The sequence below is a fragment of the Paramormyrops kingsleyae genome, chromosome 6 (genome assembly GCF_048594095.1).
Source record: "Paramormyrops kingsleyae isolate MSU_618 chromosome 6, PKINGS_0.4, whole genome shotgun sequence".
Lineage (NCBI taxonomy): Eukaryota > Metazoa > Chordata > Actinopteri > Osteoglossiformes > Mormyridae > Paramormyrops > Paramormyrops kingsleyae.
The window spans coordinates 12,555,619-12,583,417 of record NC_132802.1 but is presented as its reverse complement, the minus strand read 5'-3'; the positions used below and the strand labels follow the sequence as shown (position 1 = coordinate 12,583,417).

General features: G+C 41.9%; 1 protein-coding gene across 2 annotated transcripts in view; it reads right to left on the bottom strand.

Moving 5' to 3' along the window:
* Nucleotides 1–27,799, bottom strand: part of opcml (opioid binding protein/cell adhesion molecule-like) — a 269,242-nt gene that overhangs the window by 108,144 nt on the left and 133,299 nt on the right. The window contains exon 2 of one of the 2 annotated variants that reach the window (XM_023835141.2): nt 24,814–24,895. In XM_023835141.2, coding sequence (XP_023690909.1) covers nt 24,814–24,895 — 82 coding nt within the window. Of the gene's footprint in view, nt 1–24,813; nt 25,596–27,799 lie in introns of those variants that run through there. The other variant, XM_023835139.2, reaches the window with a different exon arrangement.

Genomic DNA, 27,799 nt, shown 5'->3' with positions numbered 1-27,799 from the left:
AATGCTTTTGCCCTCTTTGATAAATCTATGTAGCTATAGTGCTAAACTTCTGTTACACATGCATTCACTGCGCTTTCATCACCGAGAGTAGCTTCCAAGTCAAGATACCTCTGCAGTGCAATTACTGTACAGTGTAGTGGATCCAGCAAACTGCCCAGAGTAAAGAACGATACAACTGCAAAAAACTTTGGTAAGACTCTATCAGTCTTGTTGTGATACTGGAGATGTTCTGATGCTTAATAGAGCATTCATGCAACTGTACAGCATTAAAATTTAATTCCCCTGGCAGCTTTAAAAGCTGACAGAATTACAAAGGCAGAAGTCAAATCGCTGACAACTGCGGAGAGAATCTGACTATTGACTGCGGGACGATCTTCTGCGATGATATCTTCAAGGCTTAGATTTGTATCACAATCTAAAAAACCCCACGGGCTTCCTGGATGGAAAGAAATGACCTTTTCATGGGACAAAAGAACATCCGCACAGTCAACTGGAAAGATAATGCTGTAGGTGTGTTGGCACAGCCGCAGACACACACAAGGACTAAGAAACTCACTATGAGATATAATGTAGTTTTAAAGTTGAACTTTTTTTCTCAATGTATACAAAAATGTATAGTAGACGCAATAATAACCTCGTTCTTGCTGCTGAACTGAGATATAAGGTCCGTGAGCAAGTCAGGTTTATGAGATTTACAGACCCAGCCGCCTGAACTGTGCATCAAAACTCTGATGCCTCGCTCTACGGATCGACACATCACGCAGAGGTTAAGTCTTCAGCAGGCTTCAGCCTGTTCGAACCGTTCACATTTTCACCCTGGAAGTCAATGAAAAATCGCATTCACTTTGAAAGCTTTACTTCTACAATAGCTTGATAATGCAGCTTCAAACAGCTGAACACTGGCATCCAGTGAGGTGCACAGTAGAATTTTCTTACCAATGCTGAACGGTTTCTAAGCCTCATTATTCACTAATACTGCCCACGACATCACATCAAGGACAAGAGGATTCTCTCTCACTCTCACAGCTCACTATAGCAAAATTACTAGGGCAGGAATGTTGTTATTGTTTAAAGATTTTAAAAGCCACCTCTGCGGATCAACACAAAAAACAATTAAGTTACTATGTCATATTACAGTCAAGGTGATATTTTTATGGACATTTTGAATGGTATCGATCAAAGCACCAATTCTGAATAAATATTTGATGTGTGGCTATTTTCTTGGGTACGTTAGACTGCCCTGTAGCATGTTATTATTTAAAAGGCAAATTATGAATTGATGGGGAATATTGGGTATGTTTTATGGCATTTTGATTCCAACAGCTTTACTTAGACTGGTGCTAATTTGCTACTACCAGGGGCATTCGCTGCACCCCCTTGTGGACATACAGGGAAGTGCCACCCTGCAGAGTGGTGTCCTACAGTACTTCTCTGTACCTGGGGTAATTAAAAAAAAAGATTTTAAAATGAGGTACCACAGGTCAATGTCTAATACAGCACTACGTTGAATTTAAATGGGCATTGGTGGGCTGACTGTGTTTAGTATACAGTGGTACCTCAGAACTGGAACTTAATCCATTCAGAACTCCGGATCGAATCCTAAAAAGTTCGAGTTCTGATCGAATTTTCCCCATAAGAAATAATGGAAATCCAATTAATTGGCTCCCCAAAAAATTACACCTAAATGATTTTTTTTTTTGCATTTAAACACAAAACGAACATATATACTGTACTAAACAAATCTAAGCACATTTATCAAAACAGTAATTTGTAAAGTAAGAAAATAAATGTATCCAAACAATGTGTAAAGTTAAAAAAAAACAATGTGTCCTGCCCCAATCGTCCGCTCCTTCCGTGTGCCACGCCCCCTCGTTAACCCCGTGTGGAATCCCCGTGTGATCAGCTGTTTCTGGTTGTTGTCATTAGTCCTCTGTATTTAGTCCGTGTTTCAGTTTGTTTCCCCAGTCCGGTCATTGTATTGTCCGTCTGCGTTTTGCCTGCCTTACCTGTAATTAAACCCCGTATTCCCCGATACCCTGACGTCTGCGCCTTTGTCTCTGTCCCCGCTGGGCACGACAATATTATTATAATGAAATGTATTAATGGTTTATTATTAATATTAAAATAATGAATAAGAAATCTTTATTTTTAAATGTATTTTATTATATAATAATAATTACTGTTACTGTCTATCATTGTCTAAATGTGTTTTTACTGTATATGTGTATTCAACTAGTGTAAACATGCACAATGCTATCACAGCGAATGCGAGGCTGAGACTGAAGCGTTACCCTTTGTTTCTGCTGAGAGACGTGCCGCATGACTCATTTCCCCGCGCGTACAAGTTATCTTAGGTTGGCGTTCACAATTTGACTTCTGAGATTCAGATCGAACTCTAGGTAATTTTTTTTCGAACTGGTCTATTCGACTTTTAAGAAATTCGAGTTCTAATGAGTTTGAGAATTGAGGTACCACTGTAGTTTGAAATATCCATCCATCCATTTTCTGAAACTGCTTATCCTTTTCAGGGTTGCGGGGTATCCTTTTCAGGGCACAACCCAGGACAGGGTGCCAACCCATCGCAGGGCACAGTCACACACCAGTCACTCACACACCATTCACTCACACTCCATTCACTCACACACCAGTCACTCACACACCAGTCACTCACACACCAGTCACTTACACACCATTCTCTCACACACCATTCACTCACACACCATTCACTCACACACCAGTCACTCACACACCATTCTCTCACACACCAGTCACTCACACTCCATTCACTAACACACCAGTCACTCACACATTAGTCACTCACACACCATTCACTCACACACCAGTCACTCACACTCCATTCACTAACACACCAGTCACTCACACACCATTCTCTCACACACCAGTCACTCACACTCCATTCACTAACACACCAGTCACTCACACATTAGTCACTCATACTCCATTCACTAACACACCAGTCACTCACACATTAGTCACTCATACTCCATTCACTAACACACCAGTCACTCACACATTAGTCACTCACACACCATTCACTCACACACCAGTCACTCACACATGCACACCTACAGGCAATTTGGCAACTCCAATTATCCTCAGCATGTTCTTGGACCGTGGGGGCGGAAACCCCACAACACAGGGAGAGCATGCAGGCTCCACACATAGAACCCTGGCGGAGAGTCAAACCGAAGAGGTGAGAGGCGACAGCGCTAACCACCACAACACCGTGCCTCCCCAGTTGAAATTACAATTAGCCCCTCCTCCTTGCCGAAATAGCCACACAGCAGAGGTCCAACAAGACAAGACAATGCTCCAATCGAAACTCCTACATTACACTTCTGGCAGTAACCAAGCACGTAGTGAAGAACATGCACATTCACCTTTACTCCCTGCAGGCTGATGTAGGAGTAGAAGACCGCATGCATTTTGGATGCCCAGATCTGTGTTTTTAAATGTCGTCAATAATTATGATGCATTCTAAACCTGTAGATCTTTTGTATTACCTGCTAATGAACTGCATGATAATAATCCCACAGATAAGTGTTTTTCTTTTTTTCTTGCAATTTTCATAGTGATTTTTAGAGTCCTGTTGCTCATTAAATAACACAGACATCTTAAAAGGTTGACCAATCAAGCAGTGTAGTACTTACACATTAATTAGACATTAACTATTAAGCATTAACCCCTACATGTGATGTTGGTACCTACAGAGGGAAATTGGTAGAAATCGCGAACATCTATTACTGAGGCGCATTGAAATGAGATCGTTCGCCCTTGCTTTCAAGCTAATTTTATCCCATGCTAATTTTTCCATGTTCTGGACGTATTCTATTATTCGCAGGACAAATGTGCCAGCCCCTTAGGCAGACAAACGGGCAGACGAATGAGAGTACTGCACTCTGCTGAGAACAACATCATTGACCTCCTCCACCCTCACAGCAATAGATTCCCTTCAAACACATGTCCTTTTCCACCAGGCTACCAACCCAGCTGATTTGATTATTAATTAAAACACTATCAAGGGCAGTTGCGATATTAATCTTCGCAGAGGATCTTCCGCTCTCAGTAAATGAAAGCTTGACTGCTTGCTCTCCCAAAGCCGTTGCTCATCCTTAATTCCTTAATCTTCCCCATCAATTAGAAGATCGCAGAACACACAAAGTGCGAGGATGCATGTTGACGCAAATCTTATCACCGTTTCACACACCAGGGGAGTGACTCACCCTTGAATTCACCCATTACGTATTCACGGGTCAAATTGACATTGAATCTTGTTTTAGCACTCCTCAAAACTTGCATCAAACATAATATGGAAATGAACTATAGCTTCTTTGCTGTTGGCTGTTTTTGCTAAATGCTGCTGAAAAACAGCAACATCTACCACCCAAAACACAGTGTACGCAGCCAGAACCTCCAGGACAGAAGTGGGCACGGACATACCCACGTTGAAACCGTGGTGAGCTTAACCCCATTGTTCTTACGGCTGCGGTTTACACACCAGGGGCAACATTTCAAGCCGGGGCGAGGATTCTCAGCCCTCGTCTCCAGCAGAAGTCAGGAGCAAATTGCAACCTGAGCACACTTGACTGCAAACCCGGGGGCAGGTTTTGGGGTGAAAGTGCAAGCAAAAAAAAGAGAGAGGAATACTCCGGCAAAGCTCTATGATATTCCAGAGATGAGAGCCCACGGTGTAACCTCAATAGAGAAATCCGAAGACCTTTATGGCTCTACTGATGGAGAGACATCACAATTTACAGAGGCTTTGGTGTTCCTTCAAAATGACACACGGGTCAAAGGGTTCCACGTAAGAGTACATCATCCAACCTCCACACAAAAGAACTATGAGTCGTACCAGTTGAGAGTTTCCAATATTTTATTTATTTATACAATTCTTTCCTGGCTCGTAATCTAAATCTGGAGTAAAAAGATATTGTAGAGGCTTTGGGTTTCAGGTAGTTTCTTCTTAAGTACATCTCCTTAGCTCCTTCTGAAACACCAGCAGGGATTTATGACTTAGAAAGGATCTGAACATCATTTCTTTAGAGCGTAAGTCCAGTGCCTGAACCAGGGACCAATTTGCCAATTTGTCAGACAGCGTCCCAGAAATTATACCCACGCGTGTCTTTTCCAAGATGGTCACACTCTGGTGAGCTCTGTGTAGGTCTTTCTGAAGAGCCCCGAACAGCACATCACTTTTATCCCAGTTCCTGAGGTACGTCAGCCTCCACGTGGGAATTTCAATGCCGACACCTTCCATATGCGCTTATTATAGTTATTATAATACTTCATGGGCTATGAAATATAAAAAGCAGGTATTAAGAATTTATAGTGATTTAAAGCAAATTTATAGGGAAGGAATAAAGGAAAATAAATGGAGCCAATGCACTGCATCTACCTGAAAATGAAGGACCCACGCTGCTACTTATGAATTGATCTATTTTGTTTATTCATCTATGATAGCTATCATTAACTCTGAAACAGTCAATGATGAGCATTATTCCAAGATATGTCAACTGTACGTAACCGATTAACTGTCCGTAGAACCGTAGAAAGTATATTGTGATTCTGAACCTTTTCAAAGAATACAGTATTGTTGAAATGCATAGTAAATCTCCAAACTAATCAAAGTTTATCGGTATTTTAGGCGTGACCCATTTTGAAAATATTTGCAATTGACGCATCTCTGTAAAGGAAATAATCACTGACATACTACGAAAATCTATGTATGTTCAAATATTTATTTGTTTCATAAAGACTTTTCATTTGAAGGGATTCAAACAGTTTAAAGAGTTACACTTTGCACTAATCATTCGTTATTGACTAAAGCAACTTTTAAAGAGCACAGTGACATCTCAGCGAGCCATGGGTTGGGTCACCGGCTCACTTCTTTTCACCTACACACTATGTTTGTATATATTTCAAATTAAAAGACACACAGCTCTAATCTTTCTGCTTCTAACAAAAGGGCTTTTAATCTTTGACCACCACTTGGATTTATCTTGACGTTTTCACTTGAAACAAGTTAATTAAACGCTGTTTTCTACTCCTTAAAAATTACAGTGTGCAGATGTGATAACAATGCCTTGGCTTGTCCGTGTTTAATTAGGACAGAGGTCACCTCACCCATTGCTCACGCATCGCCTGTTTGCTCGAAAGCAGGGTACTTTCTGGCAGATTCACTGTCAGAAAACTCATTCTGCATCAATCAAATTCCATGACTTGCATAACTTTAAAAATATCAATTAATTACTGCTAAATTTGGTCTGACATTAGTTGCATTCATTATTTGTAACCACAGAGACAACTATGGATAATTAAGGTATGATGGACATGGTGCTTCTGACCTCCTGCATGGCGCTACGTCGCATCACTGGGAAAACGCTGTAAATCTGTTATGGAGGCAGAGGGTTCAGTGTCAATGGTGTGTGTTTACTGCTCTCATTATTTCCAATGGCAAGTGAGCAACATCAGATTTTTAAAAATACCATCAATTTGCACTTTGGTTGTTCTACATCAGTTTGGATGATCCACAGGGCTGCAATAGCCGCATGCCGCTATTTGCCCATTTCAGAACTAAATAAAAACTGGTTTATAAATATACATTTTCTATAGCTCGACAAGGCTGAAGCATTGACAATAATTCTGTACTATGTCTGCAATACCTTTAATTATGCGGAAAGTATAACTTCAGTAGGTTACAGCGTCTCAAAAATAGAGGATACTTTTCAAATAATGCTGTGGTTTACAGAATGACTTCATCTAAAGTCAACCATCACATCATTTCTTATGTAACACTGTTTTGAAGACGGATGGATGGATTGAAACAGTATTTCAGTATTTTTAAAGCATACAGACTAACTGATATATTAATTGTTATACTTATAGAACTTACTATAGATTTTGGAAGACACTAGCACCATCCATCCATCTTCAAACTGCATTTACTATACACCCGTACTGCATATTACATGAGCCTATACTCTGTATGGCACTGTAACTTTTATACGTTTTATCGTGTTATTAATTCTTAAAGAGAATACTGGAACAGCTACTGACATTATGAAGAACAAGCAGATGGTAATTCTTAATTACTTTCTGGCCATTCTCCAGAATTCTCACAAGCGAAACACAAACAACATAAAAGCCTAATGATTGCTCCCCTTTACCGGTACTGCTGTACCAAGACTGCATGACAGCGCAGTGACAGAGACCCGGATGGAGACAGTGACCTGGGTGGCAATTCATCCTGCACACTGAGACGACTTAGAGGATCGATGCTATCCTCGGCTCTAACACCAGCGTGCAGTGCAGAGAGCAGAGTCCGATACCGTGTCAGCTCTTAATAAACCTGGAGAGTGCCGCTAATACAGAGGTGTCCCTAATCCAGCAACTTCTCAAACACAAAGCCAGACATTGGATTTGTTCTAGGTAAAAAGTGATATTTCACCTTTACTCTGCAGTATTCACCTGTGCCTTCTGGTAGGACAGATATTACCTGTGACCAAAAACCATCTTCTTTTTCCAGTCAAAATCAAGTTTCAGACACATGCATTTATAATAGTTGTTTTTGGTGGTTCGAAAAATAACTATTAGCTGTTTAGCAATCAGTGAAAAGACATGCTGATAGTATTTTTAGCAGTACAGAGAAATCACTCCACCCAGACCCATCAGACCCATCACCCCCCCCCCCCCCCCCCCACGCTGCTTTCTGGGTGGCGGTGCGTGGATCTGCCGATTGGGGATCACCATGTGTCCAGAAGGTCACAGGTTTGAGTCCCATTACTGGCAGAGTGATCATACCACTGTTGTGCTCTTCAGCAAGGCTCAGAACCCCAAATTCTGTTCCAAGGTACTAGAAAAGAGGCTGACTCTGCACACTTGCCCCAAGCCTCATTCTCATCTGTCTCACAGGGGAGCATAAGACTGAATTTCTCAGTTACCAAGTAAAGAATCTCATTCTATAATAAGAATATTTACATTTGATTTGTCATAAATACGTTCAGCATAGTTGAAAGGTTTGGATATAAAGATGGGACTTTGAAGTAGCAGGACCTCAGAGACGCCCACAATGATTTAAAAAATGTGTCCCTTTAAACTTTCTGACTTTATAATGCTTAGGAGCAGCAGCAGCACTGAATCCATTGCCCTCGCCTGTCAGTCTGATTAGGGATTCCAGGTTTTTGATGAAATAGCGCAGCATTTCCAGCCCTACCTCGTGAAATAGGGTAGAGAATGTTTTCTGTTTTCCACTATCTTGTTCTTTCAAGCAGAAAGTAGCTGTTGGCTTGGCTAAAATTGGCCATACTTAATTTGCTATGACACTATCGAAACGACATGTCCTTTGGCCAAATATACATCAGGAGCCCCTGTTCCTGGATAAACCATCACTATGTACCAAGTTTCTCAGATCTCCGAGCATTTAAATAGAACAGGTCTGGCATTCTATCAGCTCATGACCGAAGTATTTTTGACTGATTGACTTGTTAATTAATTGAAATTCTTGAAAGCCAGTTGTGCAAGCTGGACATTCCTCCTGCAATGCTGTCTACCTCTGTTGAAGTTTACTTGGTCCATTTCAGTCCATGTACCATAATATTAAGGTCGAGATTACCATGTCACGGATCTGAACAGGATGCTTATATAAGGCAGTGCCAAGACGATTAAAATGATCAAATCAGTTTGCATTGTGACCGTAGTCACCTATTTGTCAGTTTTAAAAGCCTTCCAAAACAATTGGATTCTTAAAGTTACCTTCGTCCTTATTAATGGTAAACTCTAAGTGATAGATAGAGAGACAGATTCCATTCCCGCTCCTGATTTTCTATCAAGATATTCAGAAGAACCTATTTAAAAAGGCAGCACTTCAATATTAATGTGTCCATTTCAACCCCTTAATTGAAATATTTATACTAGACTGGAAACCTAGAGCGAAAAATCAAAAACAAACAAAAAACTACATATATAATGGAACTATAATATCCCTTTTTACATAATTGGCCTCCTTTCCACATTGCCTCACCCGGTCTGTTTCCAACTCAGAATGCTTTTGGATTGCAGGGATGTAATTTTGCTGCTACCAGAACTGATAAAATGCTTTTAAATGTGATGCTTCATCTGTTGTTTTTATTGTAGCAGAATTATTTTTGTAATCATTGGTAATGTGGCATTTTACAGGGCATATTGTGTGCTGTCGTTTAAAGAGAACATTTTATTTTTGAAAGATTATCTCATAATTCTTTTAAGTGAGGTTTACCTCAGCCTAAAGGCCAGATATGTGTCCTCAGAAAATCCACATCAATTCACCACCTTTACATTTTCAAGGATATACAGAAAATGTATAGAGATTACAGCGAAGATGAAGGCCTTTTAATTTAAACAACGGGATACAGACAGGAAGCGTGGCACAGAGGTACCCTGGGACAGGAAGCGGGGCACAGAGGTACCCTGGGACAGGAAGCGGGGCACAGAGGTACCCTGGGACAGGAAGAGGGGCACAGAGGTACCCTGGGACAGGAAGCGGGGCACAGACTACAGAGGTACCCTGGGACAGGAAGCGGGGCACAGAGGTACCCTGGGACAGGAAGTGGGGCACAGACTACAGAGGTACCCTGGGACAGGAAGAGGGGCACAGAGGTACCCTGGGACAGGAAGCGGGGCACAGAGGTACCCTGGGACAGGAAGCGGGGCACAGAGGTACCCTGGGACAGGAAGCGGGGCACAGAGGTACCCTGGGACAGGAAGAGGGGCACAGAGGTACCCTGGGACAGGAAGTGGGGCACAGACTACAGAGGTACCCTGGGAAAGGAAGTGGGGCACAGAGGTACCCTGGGACAGGAAGAGGGGCACAGAGGTACCCTGGGACAGGAAGCGGGGCACAGAGGTACCCTGGGACAGGAAGCGTGGCACAGAAGTACCCTGGGACAGGAAGAGGGGCACAGAGGTACCCTGGGACAGGAAGCGGGGCACAGAGGTACCCTGGGACAGGAAGCGTGGCACAGAGGTACCCTGGGACAGGAAGCGGGGCACAGAGGTACCCTGGGACAGGAAGCGGGGCACAGAGGTACCCTGGGACAGGAAGAGGGGCACAGAGGTACCCTGGGACAGGAAGCGGGGCACAGAGGTACCCTGGGACAGGAAGCGGGGCACAGACTACAGAGGTACCCTGGGACAGGAAGCGGGGCACAGAGGTACCCTGGGACAGGAAGCGGACAGCAAGACCTCCAAAGAGGGATGTACTTGGTTTGGTCATGGTGAAGCCTTTTTGCAGTTACACAGTGCGTCATGGTGAAGCCTTTCTGCTGTTACACAGTGCGTCATGGTGAAGCCTTTTTGCAGTTACACAGTGCGTCATGGTGAAGCCTTTCTGCTGTTACACAGTGCGTCATGGTGAAGCCTTTCTGCTGTCACACAGTGCGTCATGGTGAAGCCTTTCTGCTGTCACACAGTGCGTCATGGTGAAGCCTTTTTGCAGTTACACAGTGCGTCATGGTGAAGCCTTTCTGCAGTTACACAGTGCGTCATGGTGAAGCCTTTCTGCTGTCACACAGTGCGTCATGGTGAAGCCTTTCTGCTGTCACACAGTGCGTCATGGTGAAGCCTTTCTGCTGTCACACAGTGCACATGTTACACGGCCCGATGCTTGTGTTCACCTTAGTTCTTGGTTTCCGTCACCTTTGTAATAATCGTTCTTTATAACTTCTCTTCACTTTCTTTTTATTGGCCATTGTTTAGATTTGTAAGATGTAGGCTATCTCAGGGTACAGGCAGTCCTTGAGTTAAGAACATCTGACTTACAGACAACTCATACTTACAAACGGCCTGTCACAAAGCCTATTATATCAAAAATTCGGGTTATATACAATGGTTCGTAATAATGAATGCACGCACTACTTTGTGATGCTCAGGAACACATTGCAGGGCTTCAGGGGTTTGTTGAGCACGTACTGTATGTACTGTAAATTGCTTTTATTATTACTCTATTATTAATATCTACTATTGAATTAAAGACAGTCATAGAAAACAGATCTCGTTCATAATCCGGGGACTGCCTGTATTACCACCAGAACTTCCCCTTGGGATCAATAAAGTTGTATGTCTGTCTGTCTGTCTGTCTAATAACATCACCGGACTCAAGTGCTACCAGCAGTAAATGAAAAATCTTTTCCCAGAAATTAACAGTGTAAATAATGCATTTACATGATAGCTTCAATTAGCACTGGCAATCAGCATTGGCTAAAACCTGAAGCAAACCGCCTGTGTTCATTTAATTTCTTATTTAATTTATAGTTAATTAATTATTTATCAGATAAATTAATTAATGTACAGTATGCCGTCTTGTGCACTGAGAAATGTTTCTCACTCTTCTCTGCTTTTAATTAACCATGCCACAATATACAGCGCCCTGGAACAGTGGCATAGGCTATACAATGAAAGAAATGGCAAATTGACCTCTATTCAGTTGTTAAACTGAAGAGTATCTCACAATTAGGGTTTATATGCTTCATCATGGCAAACTCCAGCAGCACATGTCAAGGACCAGTCAAGGACATTCAATGTAATCATACTCAATAAATATCTGAGCTTTAAACGACAACACTGGCCTTGTGAGCAAGGATCCATTAACTTATTCTTGTATATCCTAAAGATATACAGTATGTGTTTGTTTAAATGATCTAATGAAGGGGTGTGGCCCAGTTACTGGTCCAGTACTCAAGAGGCTTCAATCGACAGAAATTCTGCAGGCATACCTAAGCATTTTTGCATCATTAACAATTTATGATGACATCACACATTTCAGCTTTCACCGACTGACTTCAAGGGAACATTCTGGGGGGAAAAAAATCATGCTATAATTACCATTATCCTTAACTGGTGAGGGCTGCATATTCTTTATTAAACTTGCACTCGCTATACAGAAAAAGTAATATATATTATGTTAAACTCGTGAATGGAATCACATGAAAAAAAAAACTGTTGGCAAGTATCAGGCAAACACAAATCTTCAATAACTTCGTTTATGTCAGGTCAGATTTATTACCAGTCACATCTATATACCCAAGCCATGTGAAAGCCAAACTTTTCCAAATATAATGTCACAGAACTTCAGCGGCTGGAGGCAATCTTTGTCCTGTAATCTTACAGTCCTGTCATGTGAAATATCTCCAGACATCTGCCTTGTACAGATCAGACTGATCAAAGGAACAGAGCAGCTCAGAGCAGGAAAAAAAACACAATTTAAAAAGTAGTACAGAAGTACAATCGTGATTCTATCACCAAACATTAAAAATCTGACTTTTAAAAGGTTGTACATAATCACTTTCTTTAGCTTACAAGATTAATGAAGTCGGAAGTTGGTTGGTTGTGATGAAAGGAAAAAAAATATATGAACAAGGTCATTAGCAGTGAAACGAAACTGAGGTGTAGACAAGGTCACATGGGGGTACATTTTTCAGTGGGCCAAGCGTGCGACACATCTCAGACAAAGAGCGCTTTGCTTTTGATCCTCGTGAACTTGCTCCACGTCTGGGTGTAGGTCTGGATGTACCAGCACTGCGTAATATATACATAACTAGATTCTTGCATGCGTGCCTGCAAATTTCCAAGAAATAAGATTTCCCGTCTTGCTCCAGGCATGTAAATATGCATTTTTTTCCCCAGATACCTTTAGCATATATTCCGGAATCCATTAACAGAATTAAATCTACTTTGTGTATGATAAGTATTCTGTGGTGTGTGGCACGTGATGTCACCATGGGGCCCTTGAGCGAGGCCCCTAACCCCAACTGCTCCAGGGACTGGCTGTCCCTGCCTTCTCGAAAATGTACGTCACTTTGGATAAAAGCATGTTCTAAATAAGAGAATGGAAGTGTGATTGTTATACAGTATAATGAAAATGATCTTAAAATGTTTTTCCATGTATGACCCTTATTCTATATTTTATCATACATATTTTTTAAATGAAGAGTAATGCCAATTAACCACATGTTTAATTGTCCTCATTCCTCTGATTTCTAAATTTCTGAAAAAAAATGAAGCTGTGACAAGTCAGCAGATTTGTAACTGTTTTATAGTTACTGCAAAAACTAAGCTGCAATAATACATTTCGCAACTCAGGTCTTAAAGTGTTCACACAACAGCGCGTGACAGTTTGTACAAGATTACAATAATGTTAAGTAAATGGTATCGTGCTAATTAAATGTGACGAGCTGCTGGTGGATTGTGCAACACTGGCTCAGGGCAACGTGCTTTATGTCTCTGCTTTTTGAGCTGGTTTCTTTTCTAAGAAGGGTTTATCTTCAGGGAACTGCGCAGCCCAAAAAGTTCTGTACATGATTTGTTTGGGAATTGTTTTTTGTAGGCATAAATAAATACTTTTTGAAAAAGGCTGCAGTCAGCCCAATTTAAGGTATGCTGAATTAGCTGTGCTTTTCTGCCTCGCAGATTTGCATCCGAGCAGCGCACTACTAAAACATACCATCAGCAGTAATATACAGTTGCTCCAAAAGTATGTTACGCAGTCCAAGCTTCACAGTCTAACAGAAGTCTGGCAAGACACCCGCGTAAGATACGTTAAAAACAGGAACTGACACCCAGCTCTACAAAAGGAATATGGCTCTATTAATAACCCCACCCCCAATAAACCCTAGAACTGAAACAGTGTTACCATAGAAAATAAGGTGAATCACGCGAACACACACTTTACTGCTTAAACATAAAAGGACACTGCAGGAAACGGGGACATCAGAACATAGTGATTTGGGATGAATCCCTTCTTCATCTAAGGATTAATTCAGACATTTAATTTATGAAGTCAGTGGTTTTAAGCGTGGAAAAAAACACTGTTTTCTATGTGCCCTGAGGCAATGATTTAAAGATATTTTTTAATCAGACAGGAAGTGATTCTAAGACATATTTGAAAATTTTCAAAATCTCTTTAAACAGAAAACATTAGTTCCACACATCCCATAAGCCAAGCTAGCATTTGGAAATATCCTGAATAACTCTTCTGTGTCAAAGTATTCTTTACATTCAAATAAAATAAATGGTAGATTTTTTAATAAGATAAAATGATACCTTAAGTATCTGAGGTAATGAACAGATGTTCCATTTCATTTACAGCCATATCTTAAATATCAGTTACTCTGGCCACTCAGATATATCTGCGATGATGACGCGATCACAGCCAACCAGCAGTATGTGACACACATGTGACAGTTTTCATTAAAAAAAAAACATGAAAAGGTAGCAATGCCTTGATCTACAGAGTTTCACACTGTAGATGTTTAAGATTATGGTAGATGCTCTCATATTGTGCTGCATCCTTTGGGTGGAAGTGGGGTTCCTTTACAGACTTCAGCTGCATTAAGTGCTGCAATCACAGCAGAAGAGTCTAGCTATACCTTGATCACAATCACGTCGTTTCACAGTGAGACCCTTCTGCAAGCTCGAGAGAGCGCATGCAGGTACGTGGATTCGTGGGAAAAGGGATTTCAAATCGTGTGCGTTCTAGGAACCTAAGGAACACCCCCATACCATAATAAATCTGCAGAGGAAAATGGTTTCTGCAAATCTGCAGTGAGCCAATTAGTGCTGATTTGAGTCCGAGGTGGAAATCGCAGTGCGCCAGGAGACGTGCTCAGAAGGCTGCATAATTACGGCTCTCTCACGTTAATGCTGTGCATTTTCTCTTTACCTGCTATACCCTTTTCTGACCCGCCCCCCCCCGCCCTCCCCCCGCTCACATCAAAGCATCGGGTAAATGCGGCGGTTATGGGACAAACTTAAGCAGGAGGCAGACCTTCGAAAGGATGGGGATGAATCTGTAGGACCCGCGGCTTCTGCGTGCAGTGCAGTCCCCGGGGTGCAGTGGCAGGGCCACCTGATATCGATGGCTAACTGTCCATAAAAAGTGCGGAAAATGGACGCCCGCCGACGGCCAGATGCGCCTGCGATCAGAACGGGGACTGGAAAGGGAGCATCTGGCCGTGTTTGCGGGAGCCATTAGTGACTGACAGGGACTTGGTTCCTGCCCAGCAGCCGGCTCAGGTCGCTCTTTATTGATCAGGCATCCCAGATATAAATCATAAAATAAAGGGCAGAGCGCCTTCTTAGGGGACACCTCCGGAGAAGTCTCCTTCTCCACTAACATGGGGACAAAATGCCTTTGTCTTTGCCGAAATTAACAAATAAATAAATGAACAGCCACATTTGGGGTTTGTTAAACTAAGACTGCTACAACAGGAATAAATCAAGTGGAGAGGAACGGCATCAATCAGATACAATAACTCGCAATCGTCTAATCTGTCAACACCAGGGATTTCTGAAAAATGTGGAAAGCTTGTCCGTACCCAGGATTGAGATAATGGCTGCATTTTTTATGCTAGTCCAAAAACGTCTGCCTAGTTTTCCATTGTAATTATTATTTTTTAAATCTTTTCTGATTCCGCTTTTATTGCACGGTGTACAGTACAGGCGGAATCGGTCAGAATTAGCTATATGCAACAGCAACTGCTAGCAAGGCATACACGCCTTTACGATGTCCATCCAGGAAATCATAACTCACGTTTTAACTATATATTATTAGTTATATGTAACCTATTATGTTAAATTTAATTAGCTGCATGTGCAATAACTACCCTTATACTAATTGATTTTAGAATAAGTTCTAAAAAGTAAAACTTAGGCCTACAAACTGTAAGGCATTACAACAAATGCAAATGAATTGATTAAAATACCCCAGCGAGGTCAAATCTGGCCTCATACAATTTGTTTTCAGAAAAACTGAGGTGTAAAAATGCATCAGCAAACCAGCATATACAGATTACAGTACTGTATAAATTACTTTCTGAACCTTACTAAGTGTTTGCTTGCTTGTTCATGTGCTGTTTGGTATCTTAGCCTACTTTAGCATCTTAACCTACTTACTAATTACATTGATTGAATAAACATTATGCATAACTATACAATTTTTTTCAGGGAGGGGGAGGGGGGGTATGTATGTGTTTTTTTTTCCCTGGAACAATTCAGCAAATATTATTAGCACTTAAAATATAAGCCATGTGCTTTGTATGCAGAATCTGACACCTTTGAAGGAGGATACAAATCATGATTAATTTATTCATCATCTGCAAATAGTAATAGTTTGCCAAGTCAGAATGTGAGCCTATTTCATTTTAAATGTGATTATAATTAACCTCCATCACCACCAACAACAACAACAACAACCACCACCAAGAGTAGCATTCTTCATTCTGTATGCTAATACATATCCCAGGCAATATCTTACAGTTATTTTATAATTTCACACCCATAATGCATTATTGTCTGACGCCATGAAGGTTATGAGAAGTTTCATCAAAGTTGAAAACATTAAGGGCAACGATGGATGTAACAGAGAGATTGTCCATGTCGTGACTAATTGTGTGTATGGAGTTTGTGAGGGTTTTCCTCCAAGTAGGCTGGTTTCTTTATGAAATTCCAAAGCATCTGATTAAGATAAGATTAAGATTAAGATACTGTATGTCTAAATTGCCCACACCATGCCATGTGATCAACTGTCATTCTGTCCAGTGGATCCAGTGCTTCCTGGGATAGAGTCCAGGCGCCTATGATGCTGTACCAGGCACTTGTTGGGGGGGGGTCAGCACCTACGCTTTTTTTGCCCAAACCATTTTATGTGAACTTGTGCTTCAGCACTAAAGGTAATGAGTGCTTCTTTTGTAACCTTTAAACACCTGCACCTTCAAACTGTCTCCACACGGCCCTGTTCTCAACTAGACCAGCGGTTATGGAATATGGAAGGATTTTTCATATAATACAAGATGCCCACCTCTGTGAATTCCCTGCTGATGTCAGGCACTGGCCAGCCTAGTCCAGATATTCAATTAATATTGAAAATCCTGCTCTTCCTTAGTTTGAAAACAAAGCCATGTGACACAGGGACTTGGCAGGCGAGGGGCTGTATTTTGCCATTGCAAGGTTTGAAGAGGACTGGGTGAGGATTGGAGCTAATATGGCAGACATAGCAAAAAACAGAAAGCTGGCATTACAGGAATAAAGAAACAAAGGAGATAACTGGTAACTGGTGCTTTGGGACAGGACAGGAGAAATGATCACACAGGAGGAGATTACAGGTCTTGGGAACTGGCATACAGCTGATATCTGGGTTACCAGGAACAAGACAAAACAATACATGCCAACACACAGAACAGCACACCAGGGACAGGTGGAAACAAATCAAAAGGAACAAACCCAGTCCCCTGAATGTCCCTCCCGAGACGCCTGGTGGCCACGTTCCCCTCACCCGGCCCACACACACATTGTACAGCTCAGCAATCTCATAATCTCACACAGAACCCAGAGCTAAAATGTCAAGGGAACCAGCCACCAGAATGAAGGTAAAGCAGAAACAGGACCGAAGTGAGCTGAGACAGAAATCAATCACTGTCAGCGCAATAGGTGGAGGACCCGTCTACGAGATCGAGGCCGATAATTGAGGAACTACGTGCCTAGCCGTCTCTCGCCAAGTCTGAAATTCAAATATCGTGACGTTTCAGTCCCTGCTCTTTATGATTCAATATCACAATTGGCAAAGTCGGCCGCAGACTTTTTCAAGAAAAGTTATCTCTGTCACAAGCTCAGAGAAAAAGTAACTGAAACAAATCAGGACAAGATAAAACATCACGGAAGCTCATCGAGGGAGACGGAGGAACTTCTGATTATGAAGGAGAAAAAATGATCATAGGAGGTGAATCGGAGGGAGGGGGGGTTGTTGCACAGTGGGAGTGTTTCCAGCAATGAGTATTAATGGAGTCCGTAAAGTGCAACAAAACACACGGGAAGGAGGAGGATTGAGGAGGACATAATGAATGCATGTCCTGGCGTCAGAGGAGGAGACAATGGGGAACGCAATCGGAGCCAGCTATTAAAAATTAATGGCGCTACCTCCGTGATTTACGACAACGTGAAAAACCCAGGCCTAATGCGGGTAAGACGGATGCTTGTGTGGGTGAACATCCACATCCACCCGAGTGACTGATGGGCCTCATTCTACATCCCGTACGTCTAAAGCGATGGCCACTCCCGTCCTGTGTTTGGTACCCTGATATTTCTGGGTAATCTTCACCAATTCCCTTCTTTGTTTTGGGACAAACCATAGCTTAGCTCTGTGCTCCGCCCTGTTTCAGCTTCTACTGCTATAAAAGTCGAGCGGAATATGCCCTCGCCCCAAAAAGTCGGCCACCCTTCAGCATAATCGATCAGGTTTTTTTTTTCTCCTTGTTATCTCGTTGTTTAAGGATCGATACCGAAAGCATGCGGGGAAAAAAAATCAAAGTATTCTGCCGGGCTCCATAAACGGGAGTTTAGTTTTCATGTTTAACGATGCGTAAAGCAACAACGGTAGGAAGGAACGTGTGTCGGCATTCGCTTATCTATTTATTTGTGAATCTACACGACGGGGCTAGGACTCACCGTCACTTCAATAAGGGCAAACAACGTGCCGTTAGGCTGGGTGCTCGGACACAGGCTGGGTAATCCATAACACAGAGCAAGGCAGATGGTGTGATGAACTGCAAAGTGATATCCATAAATCACTGTAACTGTTTCATGATTTCTCTATACTGCAAACTGCAAAAATATGACCAAAAAAACTTTAAAATGTTCTCTTAGTAACAAGGCATGACTATCCACCATTGTCCCCTTGAACCCCGTGGACATTGTGGTATCAAGGGGGGACACTAGGATTTTTTTAAGGTGGGGGGCATAAGAGAGGCCATAATTCATTTAGAGGGGGCCAACCTTTTCATTAGCCAATGATTTGCTTTAAATTTAAAGTGGAACAACACATTTTTCCTTAAGGTTTTATAGTCTGCCAAAGTCCATAGCCATGAGAAAGAATTTAACTGTGAAAGTCACTTGTAAGTCACATGACTTGTAGGTCACATGACAGCGAGTGTTGCTGAGCCTGTTTGTTGTTGATGTCTCCGTTCCATTGGGTCAGTGTTCTGTGACGGCCACACTAAGTGTTCACAGTGACGACCCATCCTCCAGGGCTTTCATATACCTCTGTTTGTGCTATGATCTGCAAAAACCTTCCAATCATTTTTTGCTCACTTTTGGGAGGCAGAACAAACTCAGAGAATGACGAAACCCTAACAAAGTCTTTGACTTTCCGGCAAAACTCTGTGGATTGACTGGGAAAAAAAAAAAGTATGTCCTGGTTCTTTCTCCCGAACGTTTGGAAAGGCCCAGTGGAGCCGTCAAGAAGGGAAGTCACATAAAGCGTAAAAGCACACAAAACGGAATTTGAAACTAGTCACACACTAATGAATACTTTTGCCACCGAACTCAAGCAGTGAGTAGCGTCACCTTAAAATCTGCCTTCGGTCACCTGTGAAGTTGTGAAAAATCTGAGCCTTCGCAAATGACATGCTAATGACACCGCCATCCTTGCAGTAATGCTTAACCGGCTAATCAGATCAGAGAACGGATGCAGGGGTGCTGCCAATGTTCTTTGATGATGAAAAAAAAACATCTTGCATTTCTTTTACATCAGATACCCTCTGGTACATGCCCAGAACAGGTGAAAGAGCAAAACGGAGCATGAAAAACCACTCGTGGAATTAATTATTCCACCCAGCTCACGCACAGAGTTAAGCTCTGACACATCACATCGAAAACCAAAAAGGAGAATTGTGTGGAAACCCTTTCAGAACAATTACACCCCCCGCCCCAGAAGACAGAAGAAAACATCTGCGGAGTCAGTAGCGTGTTTGTTTTTCCATCCTATTTTCGTTCTTTGAAAATCCATCTTCTTCGCACATGTGACAACAACTGAGAACTTGGGACTGTCAGACAGACCTCCTCAGACTGTCCACATTAATCTTGCGGTAATTAAAATTCACCTCCCATGGTGTTAACAACCAAAATAAATAGACTGCTTTTGGAGTCCATTGAAAGTTTATAAATTCCTGAGGCCGTGCTCTGTCTGTGCTCAAAAAAATACCCCAAAAACACTGAAAAATGAGCATTCTTGCTTTTTTTCTTCATAGCACAGTGTGTATCGAGCAACTGCTGACATTATTCTAGGCCCCAAATGCCGCTGCCATTCCGGAGCTTAGAGAATTTATTTATTTTCTCACATGCCCTGCTGGTGTAAGTGTCCCAATCGATTCCGCTCAGTCTGGCTTGTATTCTGTGACTCTGCAGTCATTCAATTCATTGGTAAAGCAAGGCAAATTATCAGAGTGTGGAGCTGTAAAAGGCAAACGAACAAGAATTTTACACATTGTTTTTTTTTTTAAAGTATGTAACACTGTTTAGCATTTAATAGCATCAAAAGGATTTCAGTGTTATTACTACTATTGTTACAGAAAACTTCAGAAACACAAACTGGTAACATTCTCTATATCATAACACAATGATGATACAATGATGGAATTTCAGTTGCGTCTGGTTCTTTCAAAATACAAGTGATACCTCATATTGACCAGACATCACATGTTCCTAAAGGATGGTAAAGAACGTCTGCGCAGCACAGACAGCTTGGCGGTCCGCCATGAGCCCTGTCAGTCTCTTTGGTAGCGTCCGAGGCTCAGCCTGCAGCCCTGCTGTGCGCGGTAGAGGGATATCACCGCAGAAAGGTCAACTGCCAGATACCACGCAAAAACGATTAGGTGTTAACGGTTTGCCGAATGATTACAATGCAGTAAGTTATGTTTCAGTGTAAACGGCACTCCATTAAAACTGGCCCTGGAGCAGACTAATGACCGTCTGAATCAGTGCGCCAAGGGTGTATTTGATTTTGCTTGTTCAACATTACATTTGTGTCATAACTGCAGGCAATTTCGGGGGCAGGAATTGAACAATAACCCTCTCCATTAATCTAGGCTAATAACGGCTACTGCAATCAGACAGCCATCTGCTGTTATTCTGGTGACATAAGGACCCTGGCCAAATTGGGCTGACTGTCTGCAAGGAAGGTTTTCCACTTTTCAGATCCTGTGAATCCCGTTCAGCTGAAAGGACCAGTTTCCATGACCGCCAGGTATCGGGTTACCGAACCAATCGGGAAAAGGAGTTGTCGACACTCTGCCAATCGCTGACTAGTTTCGCCCACTTCCTGTCAACTCCTTCCGCCAGTCGCATTAAACCATGCGGTGACTGATGGAGCGCGGTAATCCCACCCACGGCGAGGTTAAAATCTTCACTTCCAGGATGAACGCTTACATACTACGGCAACGTTTAGCGAGGAAAACTTGCCGATTCCATCACATGCATTTTCTGTTTATTTGAGTTTAAGTTTTGTGAGCTGTTAGGCTCAGGTTGATGCCTCAGCACCTCAGGATTTGTACCTCTCCTCCTGCTGCAGCAAACGGTGCCAAAAAACCACATCTGTGTAACAGAGGAACTGAATTAAAGGATTATAAACATGAAAGTCTTCACTGCCGCACCTGAAAGAGGCCGTGTTATCAAATCTCATATGCCTTGTGGCTGTGTACATACGGCATCCTAAGGCTCTTCTTAGAAATTAGGTCAGTTTCTCCAAGTAAAGAAGCGTCAACTGTTATATTCTTGAGGGGAGCGACAGTGACACAAAACAAACTTTAAAGAAATGCTCCTTTACAGCAGGATAATAAACTAAAATCTAATCAAAGGAGACAAGTATTCCTTTGAATTATTTCAGTCTTCCCCTTTAATTATTGACGCCGGTCATCGCCGGCAGCATTCTCGCCTGTCAGCTCCTCCAATCATGACCGAGATCATCTCAAAGCGCAAGTCCCTAGGAAGCGGCACGGCGTGATTGCAGGATGCCATGGTTGGGGGGGGGGGGGGGGGGGGGGGGGGGCATGCTGCATGCACATTTCCGGAGATTTCTGATTACAAAAAAAGTGCTGCCGAACTGATTTGTATCTCCATATTTATCCATTTGTTGTGCATGTTTTATTACAAATAATTTGTGATGAGAAAACAGGTTACATTTTTTATGAGACGAGCATAAATATGCAACATTTCCTGTTTATTTGCTCAGTTGAGTTTGTTCCACATTCTATATATGAGTGATAATTAATTAAAGTTAATTAAAACTTTCAGTCTGGTTAATCATACTTGTCAGCTGAAGAGACATCATCTGTAATAACATGTATGCTGGACATCTGAATGAGGATTCAATATTTTTATTAGGATACAATATTTCAGATATCATGAAAATAACGTTGGTTTTCAGAAAGCAGAAAAAGTCGTGTATAAGTAAACAGAGAAAATGGTATCCATTAGTGATTTTTTTCAGTATAGGACATGTCATTCAGTTGGTTCCAGAAGCAATCAAAGGTAATTTGTCTTTGGGAAGCTTTGGTTACCTTAGAGGTCTGGCACTGGATGACATACTGAGGGAACTTAAAAGCAGGTCATTGAAACATCAGGAATAAACATATATAACAAAGTAGAAGACAACAAAGTTTACTGGATATCAAAGAGTCAAAGATATGCTCCACAAGTTACTGAGTTAAGGTGACCTTAGGTGAAAGGCTATTGGGTAATATATTTGTTTTCTTCAACCAATAAGACAATCTATTTTCAAAGAAGTTTGTTTATCACTCGGCAACATCTTGCAGTAATTTGTATCACAGCATGTGGCATTTAAATCATGTTTTTTTTTTTTTTTTAAAAAAAAGGTGTGCAAATTAAAATTATCCTTGGCGCTCATTAGCATAAATTCATTGTTAGAAAAGAGGACCTTAGATTATAAGAAAAACGGTGGTGTTTCTCTTCTCTGAAGTGTCATGCAGCTAAGGTCACATGACAAGGGACACGTAACCAAATCTGTTATTTCTCATGTGGAAACTTGGGTAAAATAACACCCTGCATTTTTTAACCACTAAAGTGTTGCTTAATTCTATGATGTGCATAAAATTTGGTTTATAACCCAGGGTTTTAACCTGCGCTACACTGGCAAGAAGACCATTCCATACTCTAACCACACGCTATGTAACTGTACAGCATGTTCATATGGTATGTTTACAATTCAGGGAAAACTGGACATTGGCTCATTTACTCCATTTTTTAATTCAAAATTGAATGTTTCAAGAAGGTCATTATATGCACGAAAAAAAGACACGCTTGGTAAGCAGGAAAGCTACACTCACAATCACCTAAGAAATGTTAGTGAACAATATGACAGAAAATCACTTCATAGACTGAAAAGTGACAGTTTGACAGTTAAAATCAAGTCAGGTACTGTATATTAACACTAATGACCCCCGCCGACTCGAAGCCTTTATGTAGACATATTAATCCAGAAAGCTACATGGGAAACGATGCTTCAAAACAAACTCTAAGAAATATATTCCCCATAATGTAATAGTGGATGAAATCAAGATAATTATGGTTTAGTGGCCTAAGGGGAATTCCACAGATTAAACGTACTAAGCATAAGGAAGTTAGTCCCTTATGTTTTCCAATATAAAACTATTATGGTATGTATAAACAAACAATCAAGCCAACAAGCATAGACAGACAGACAGACAGACAGACAGACAGACAGACAGACAGATAGATAGATAGATAGATAGATAGATAGATAGATAGATAGATAGATAGATAGATAGATAAGGAAGGGGTGAGGGGAAAACGAATAATTGAAATGACTGTTACAAATCCAGCAGAGTGGAAAAAAAGAAACGGCAGAACCCATCTGAAGACAAGCATAAATGATTTAGTAAGTTTTTTCAGTATATGACAGTCACCCCAGTTCTCTAACGTGAACAACGATCTGCGCACCGTCCACAGAGCGGTGTCTTTGATCGGTCTTTTTGTACTTTCTTTTTTGATGGGGGGGAAAATGATTTTCTCTCTCTCCCTCTCAGCAGATCCTCTGACCAGCAAGTTTCAAGGGTGTGCGTCCACAGGGGGGTCTTTATGTCTCAAGAAAAGACGCTGCTGTGTCTGGTGCCAGGCCCCCGGTAAAACTAGGCTAGGATTTGACGTAATATTCGCTTTCTTGTATCTCCCCACGGGATGAATAAACTCTTTGTCCGCCTTTATTTATTCCTTGCATTTTGTCGTTTGTGACCTGCGCATTCTCCAGCTCTCCAGCAGCAAAAGCGGCGCCTCTGTGCCTAAGGATTTCTACAGACACGCAATATCTTTCTAAATCACCCCCCCCCCCCCACCGCAAACTCATATGTAAACATCAAATCGCATTGGACACGTAACTATCTGATAAAATTGCACAGATGTCACTCCGAGTCGGAAAACGTATAAAAGAAATGCAACCACTTGTCTGTTTGCGATATTGCACGTTTATTATTTGCATGTTATTTCCCATTGATAGGAAAATATTCATCTTATTTACATAATATGATATCAAACATATTTATTCCCACAGACGCATCCCTCTCCAGGGATAAATAGGGAGGGCGACCTGAATGGGTAAAATATATCGCTTTTCCAACACCAATAAAACTTGCTTCAGTAAAGCGCGGTCATTTGTGCATTGTTTATTTCACATGGCTCCCCGTGAAGCGGAATACTGCACGCAGCGCTCGCCGCTCACGCAGATAAAATGTTTATGTGTCCACCGTTTTAACTCCAACTACCTATGTAAACCTTATTTTAACAGCATAAAAAGGCAACACGCGGGATAGAGTGTGGCATGCATTTCATATAATTTGCAAATATTATTGCATACGTCATAATATTGATAAACAAGCGCGTGTCTAGCTGAAAAGCACGCCAATCGTGAAGGTATAGTGAGCACATGCCCGGTTTTATACAGAAATGAAAAGCACCTACTTTAAGACGGCACTCTCCCCTTGTCTGACGGTGATGTTGTCCATGGGTTTTGAAAAAGATTCTCCGCTCCGAGCTGGCACTCCTGCAGGTAAAAGGAACAGCAGTCTTAGGGTGATCACTACTAGCCATTTCCAGGATACCACGAAATAACCACATATACCCATCTTCGGTCACTTTGTAACACTTTTTTTTTTAAATGTTCAGTATTCCTTGGCGGCGCGTAAAAAAATCAAATCAATAAAGTCGAAGATTCAACTCCGGAAAATAAACGATCGGATTAGTCACTGGTTCTATTTACTGCCTCGAATAAATGAAATGTGGCGCTAAATGTCGAAAAGTGGAAAAATGAGCTCCCAAGCTTGCGGCGCCCTTCGAATTTACAAGTGCCCTGGTAGGACTGCTCTAACAGAATGGCGAAGAAGACGAGCAGCGGGCTCGGCGTGCTTCCGACGGGACGCTTCCAACTGTCCTTGCTTTTGCTTCGCAAAATGCTGCGCGCAGTGAGCCCAGAGAAACGCACAGGGATGCAAGCTGCAGACCGAAAGTCTCCGCGTCTACTTTCCGTAGGAACGAAGTCCGGCGATTATGAAATTAACCACGAAGCACACGGCGGCAGGAGCCGCGTTACTTGCGATTTTGTTTTATCCGACAGATGGATATCCGTTTATAGTCTCGGCACAGAGGGGGCTCTGAAAGTGTGTGTCCCTTTCTCGCCTGCTACTCTGCCAGCTCTGCTGTCTTGCGCAGGTTTATGTGAGTGACCAGCTCTGCTTCAGCATCTACACGGAGCCTCGCGCTCCGAACGTCCCCGGAACTCACGGCACAATGGTCGTCATGGTAGCAATTTACTAATACCAGTTCAAAGCAATTATAGGTGGTGCCGGTGCTGCAGTCAGATTCTTGGTATTATACTTACTTATGTCGCTTTATTGCATTGTTTGTCAATGCCATGACATGCAAGTGTATTGTAATTTCTAATTCAAATCATCTTGGCCCGTTGATTATAGAGGTCTTTAAAGAGTTAAAGCGAGCCACGATCACCTTATGTAACGCACATTACTGTAAGAATTGCGAATGCATTTTATGAGCTAATAGTTCCAATGATTCGGAAGTGCTAATAATTGTTAGTTTTCTGACACAAATGCTAGCATTTTGGTTTTTGTAGGACTACACTAGCCTATAAAAGCGCGCATATATATATATATATATCACAACTCATCTTACATCATCAACATTTCTTATAGGAGAGCTTAGACGTGACGACTGCTTCTAAATTGAAGTGAACGAACCTGGCAAGTATAAAACATATAATACCTACTTTTGACACACAGCACACACTGCGTGCTACAAAGGGGAATCCGTGTGCCTGGTAAAAGAGAATTATGATGATGGGCCCTGTACGGGAAGGTGGGATAAGACTTAATTAAAAATATATCTTCTTTCGAGGCAACCTGAGCTTTTACACCGAATGCTTATTCACTGGCTTTTAATTAAAACCTTTAGCTGACCCAAGCACTTATGAGGCGTCGTCTTAATTAAAGGAGAGAAAACGTCTACCTGCACAGCTCAAGGATATGTTTGAAAAAGAGAGAAAAAAAAGTGTTTCTTCAGATGTACAGAAAACGGTGAATAAGCATGCAGTTCACAGACAGTTTTTATAATATAATGACAATCACACCATCACATTTAGTCTTCGTTTTTAATAAAGCTTGTTAACTGAGACTAATAAAGCTTGTTAGCCTGTTTATCTATTATTCACCGCCATCACCGCCCCGCTCCACCAGCGCCACATTCGTTCAATAAGTTATCCTGCCCGGGTCCTCAGAATAAGGAATTATCATCGTGAAATTTTTGAACTCGTCTTTGTTCTGCGCATTTGTCACGGCATCGACGTACGCACATGTTTAATTTTCCACATAATGGGAAACAAACTCTTTCACCAACATCCCAACATCAGCTTGATAGATATAGCATAATTACAGTGCTCTGTGGTGAGGCAGCTAAATTAGTTCTTGAGTGATGCCTAGTTTTGCCTTGAAATGGAATTGAATAATTTAATGACAACCTGATTTTGCATCAGAGTTTCTTTCCTTTTTTGAAAGGATCACACAACGGGTCTAATAAAAACCCATTTTATTTAAAATACACTCGTCTTATACAAACACACACACAGCATTCGTATATTATTTTATACAGTAATTACACAGCATTTACAACTGTAAAAAAGTAACTAAATATGTTACCAAAACACCAAAAAGTTTTTAGAGCTGAATTCCTTAGCTATCGTAATAAACTATAAGATCTGTTCATGTTTCTGTCAAAACATAAAAACAAAATTGACCAAAGCTTATTTGAGCTCTGAACCTGTTCAATATTCCTCAGAGAGGACCACGACAATCAGGTCGGAAATGCAACCTCGAAAGATAAGTCTTTGTACCAGTCCTGTTTATTTAGTACCTTAAGATGGAAAAAAAATACTGACATCGTGATAAATCGCAGGATAGTGACACGCCGGAGAATCTCGACATGCGCCGGACACGTGACCATTCCCGAGGCTTCATCCCTACGGAGATCGCGTATCCTTTGAGGGATCCCGCGGGAGAGAAATGCTGGTGGGATTGCTCTGGTTACGGAGATCCAGATCTTTCTTCGTAATCTCCATACAGTGCGCCGCCAGCTCAGACGGGGGGCGTCCGCGGTGCGCGCTGCCCAGCTCGTTACATAACGCAGGAGTGCCGGCTGAGAGCGGCGGCGGACGCCTCTGCCGGTCGCCATGGCGCAGTTTCCTGGACCTTTTCCTTTATTCTTGAGTTCGAGTCAAGAGCCATCTTCATAACAGAGGACTTGCATAGTGGGAGTGGTGGCCATGAAGGACAGAAAGAGGTCCCCCTTCAAGGTCTTGCAGGAAAAGAGCAGGCTGGGCAACGGTTGCCTTGTAGTCAGGCCCCAAGCGACGCCCACTTAGGAGTTTGTTTGATTTATCCAG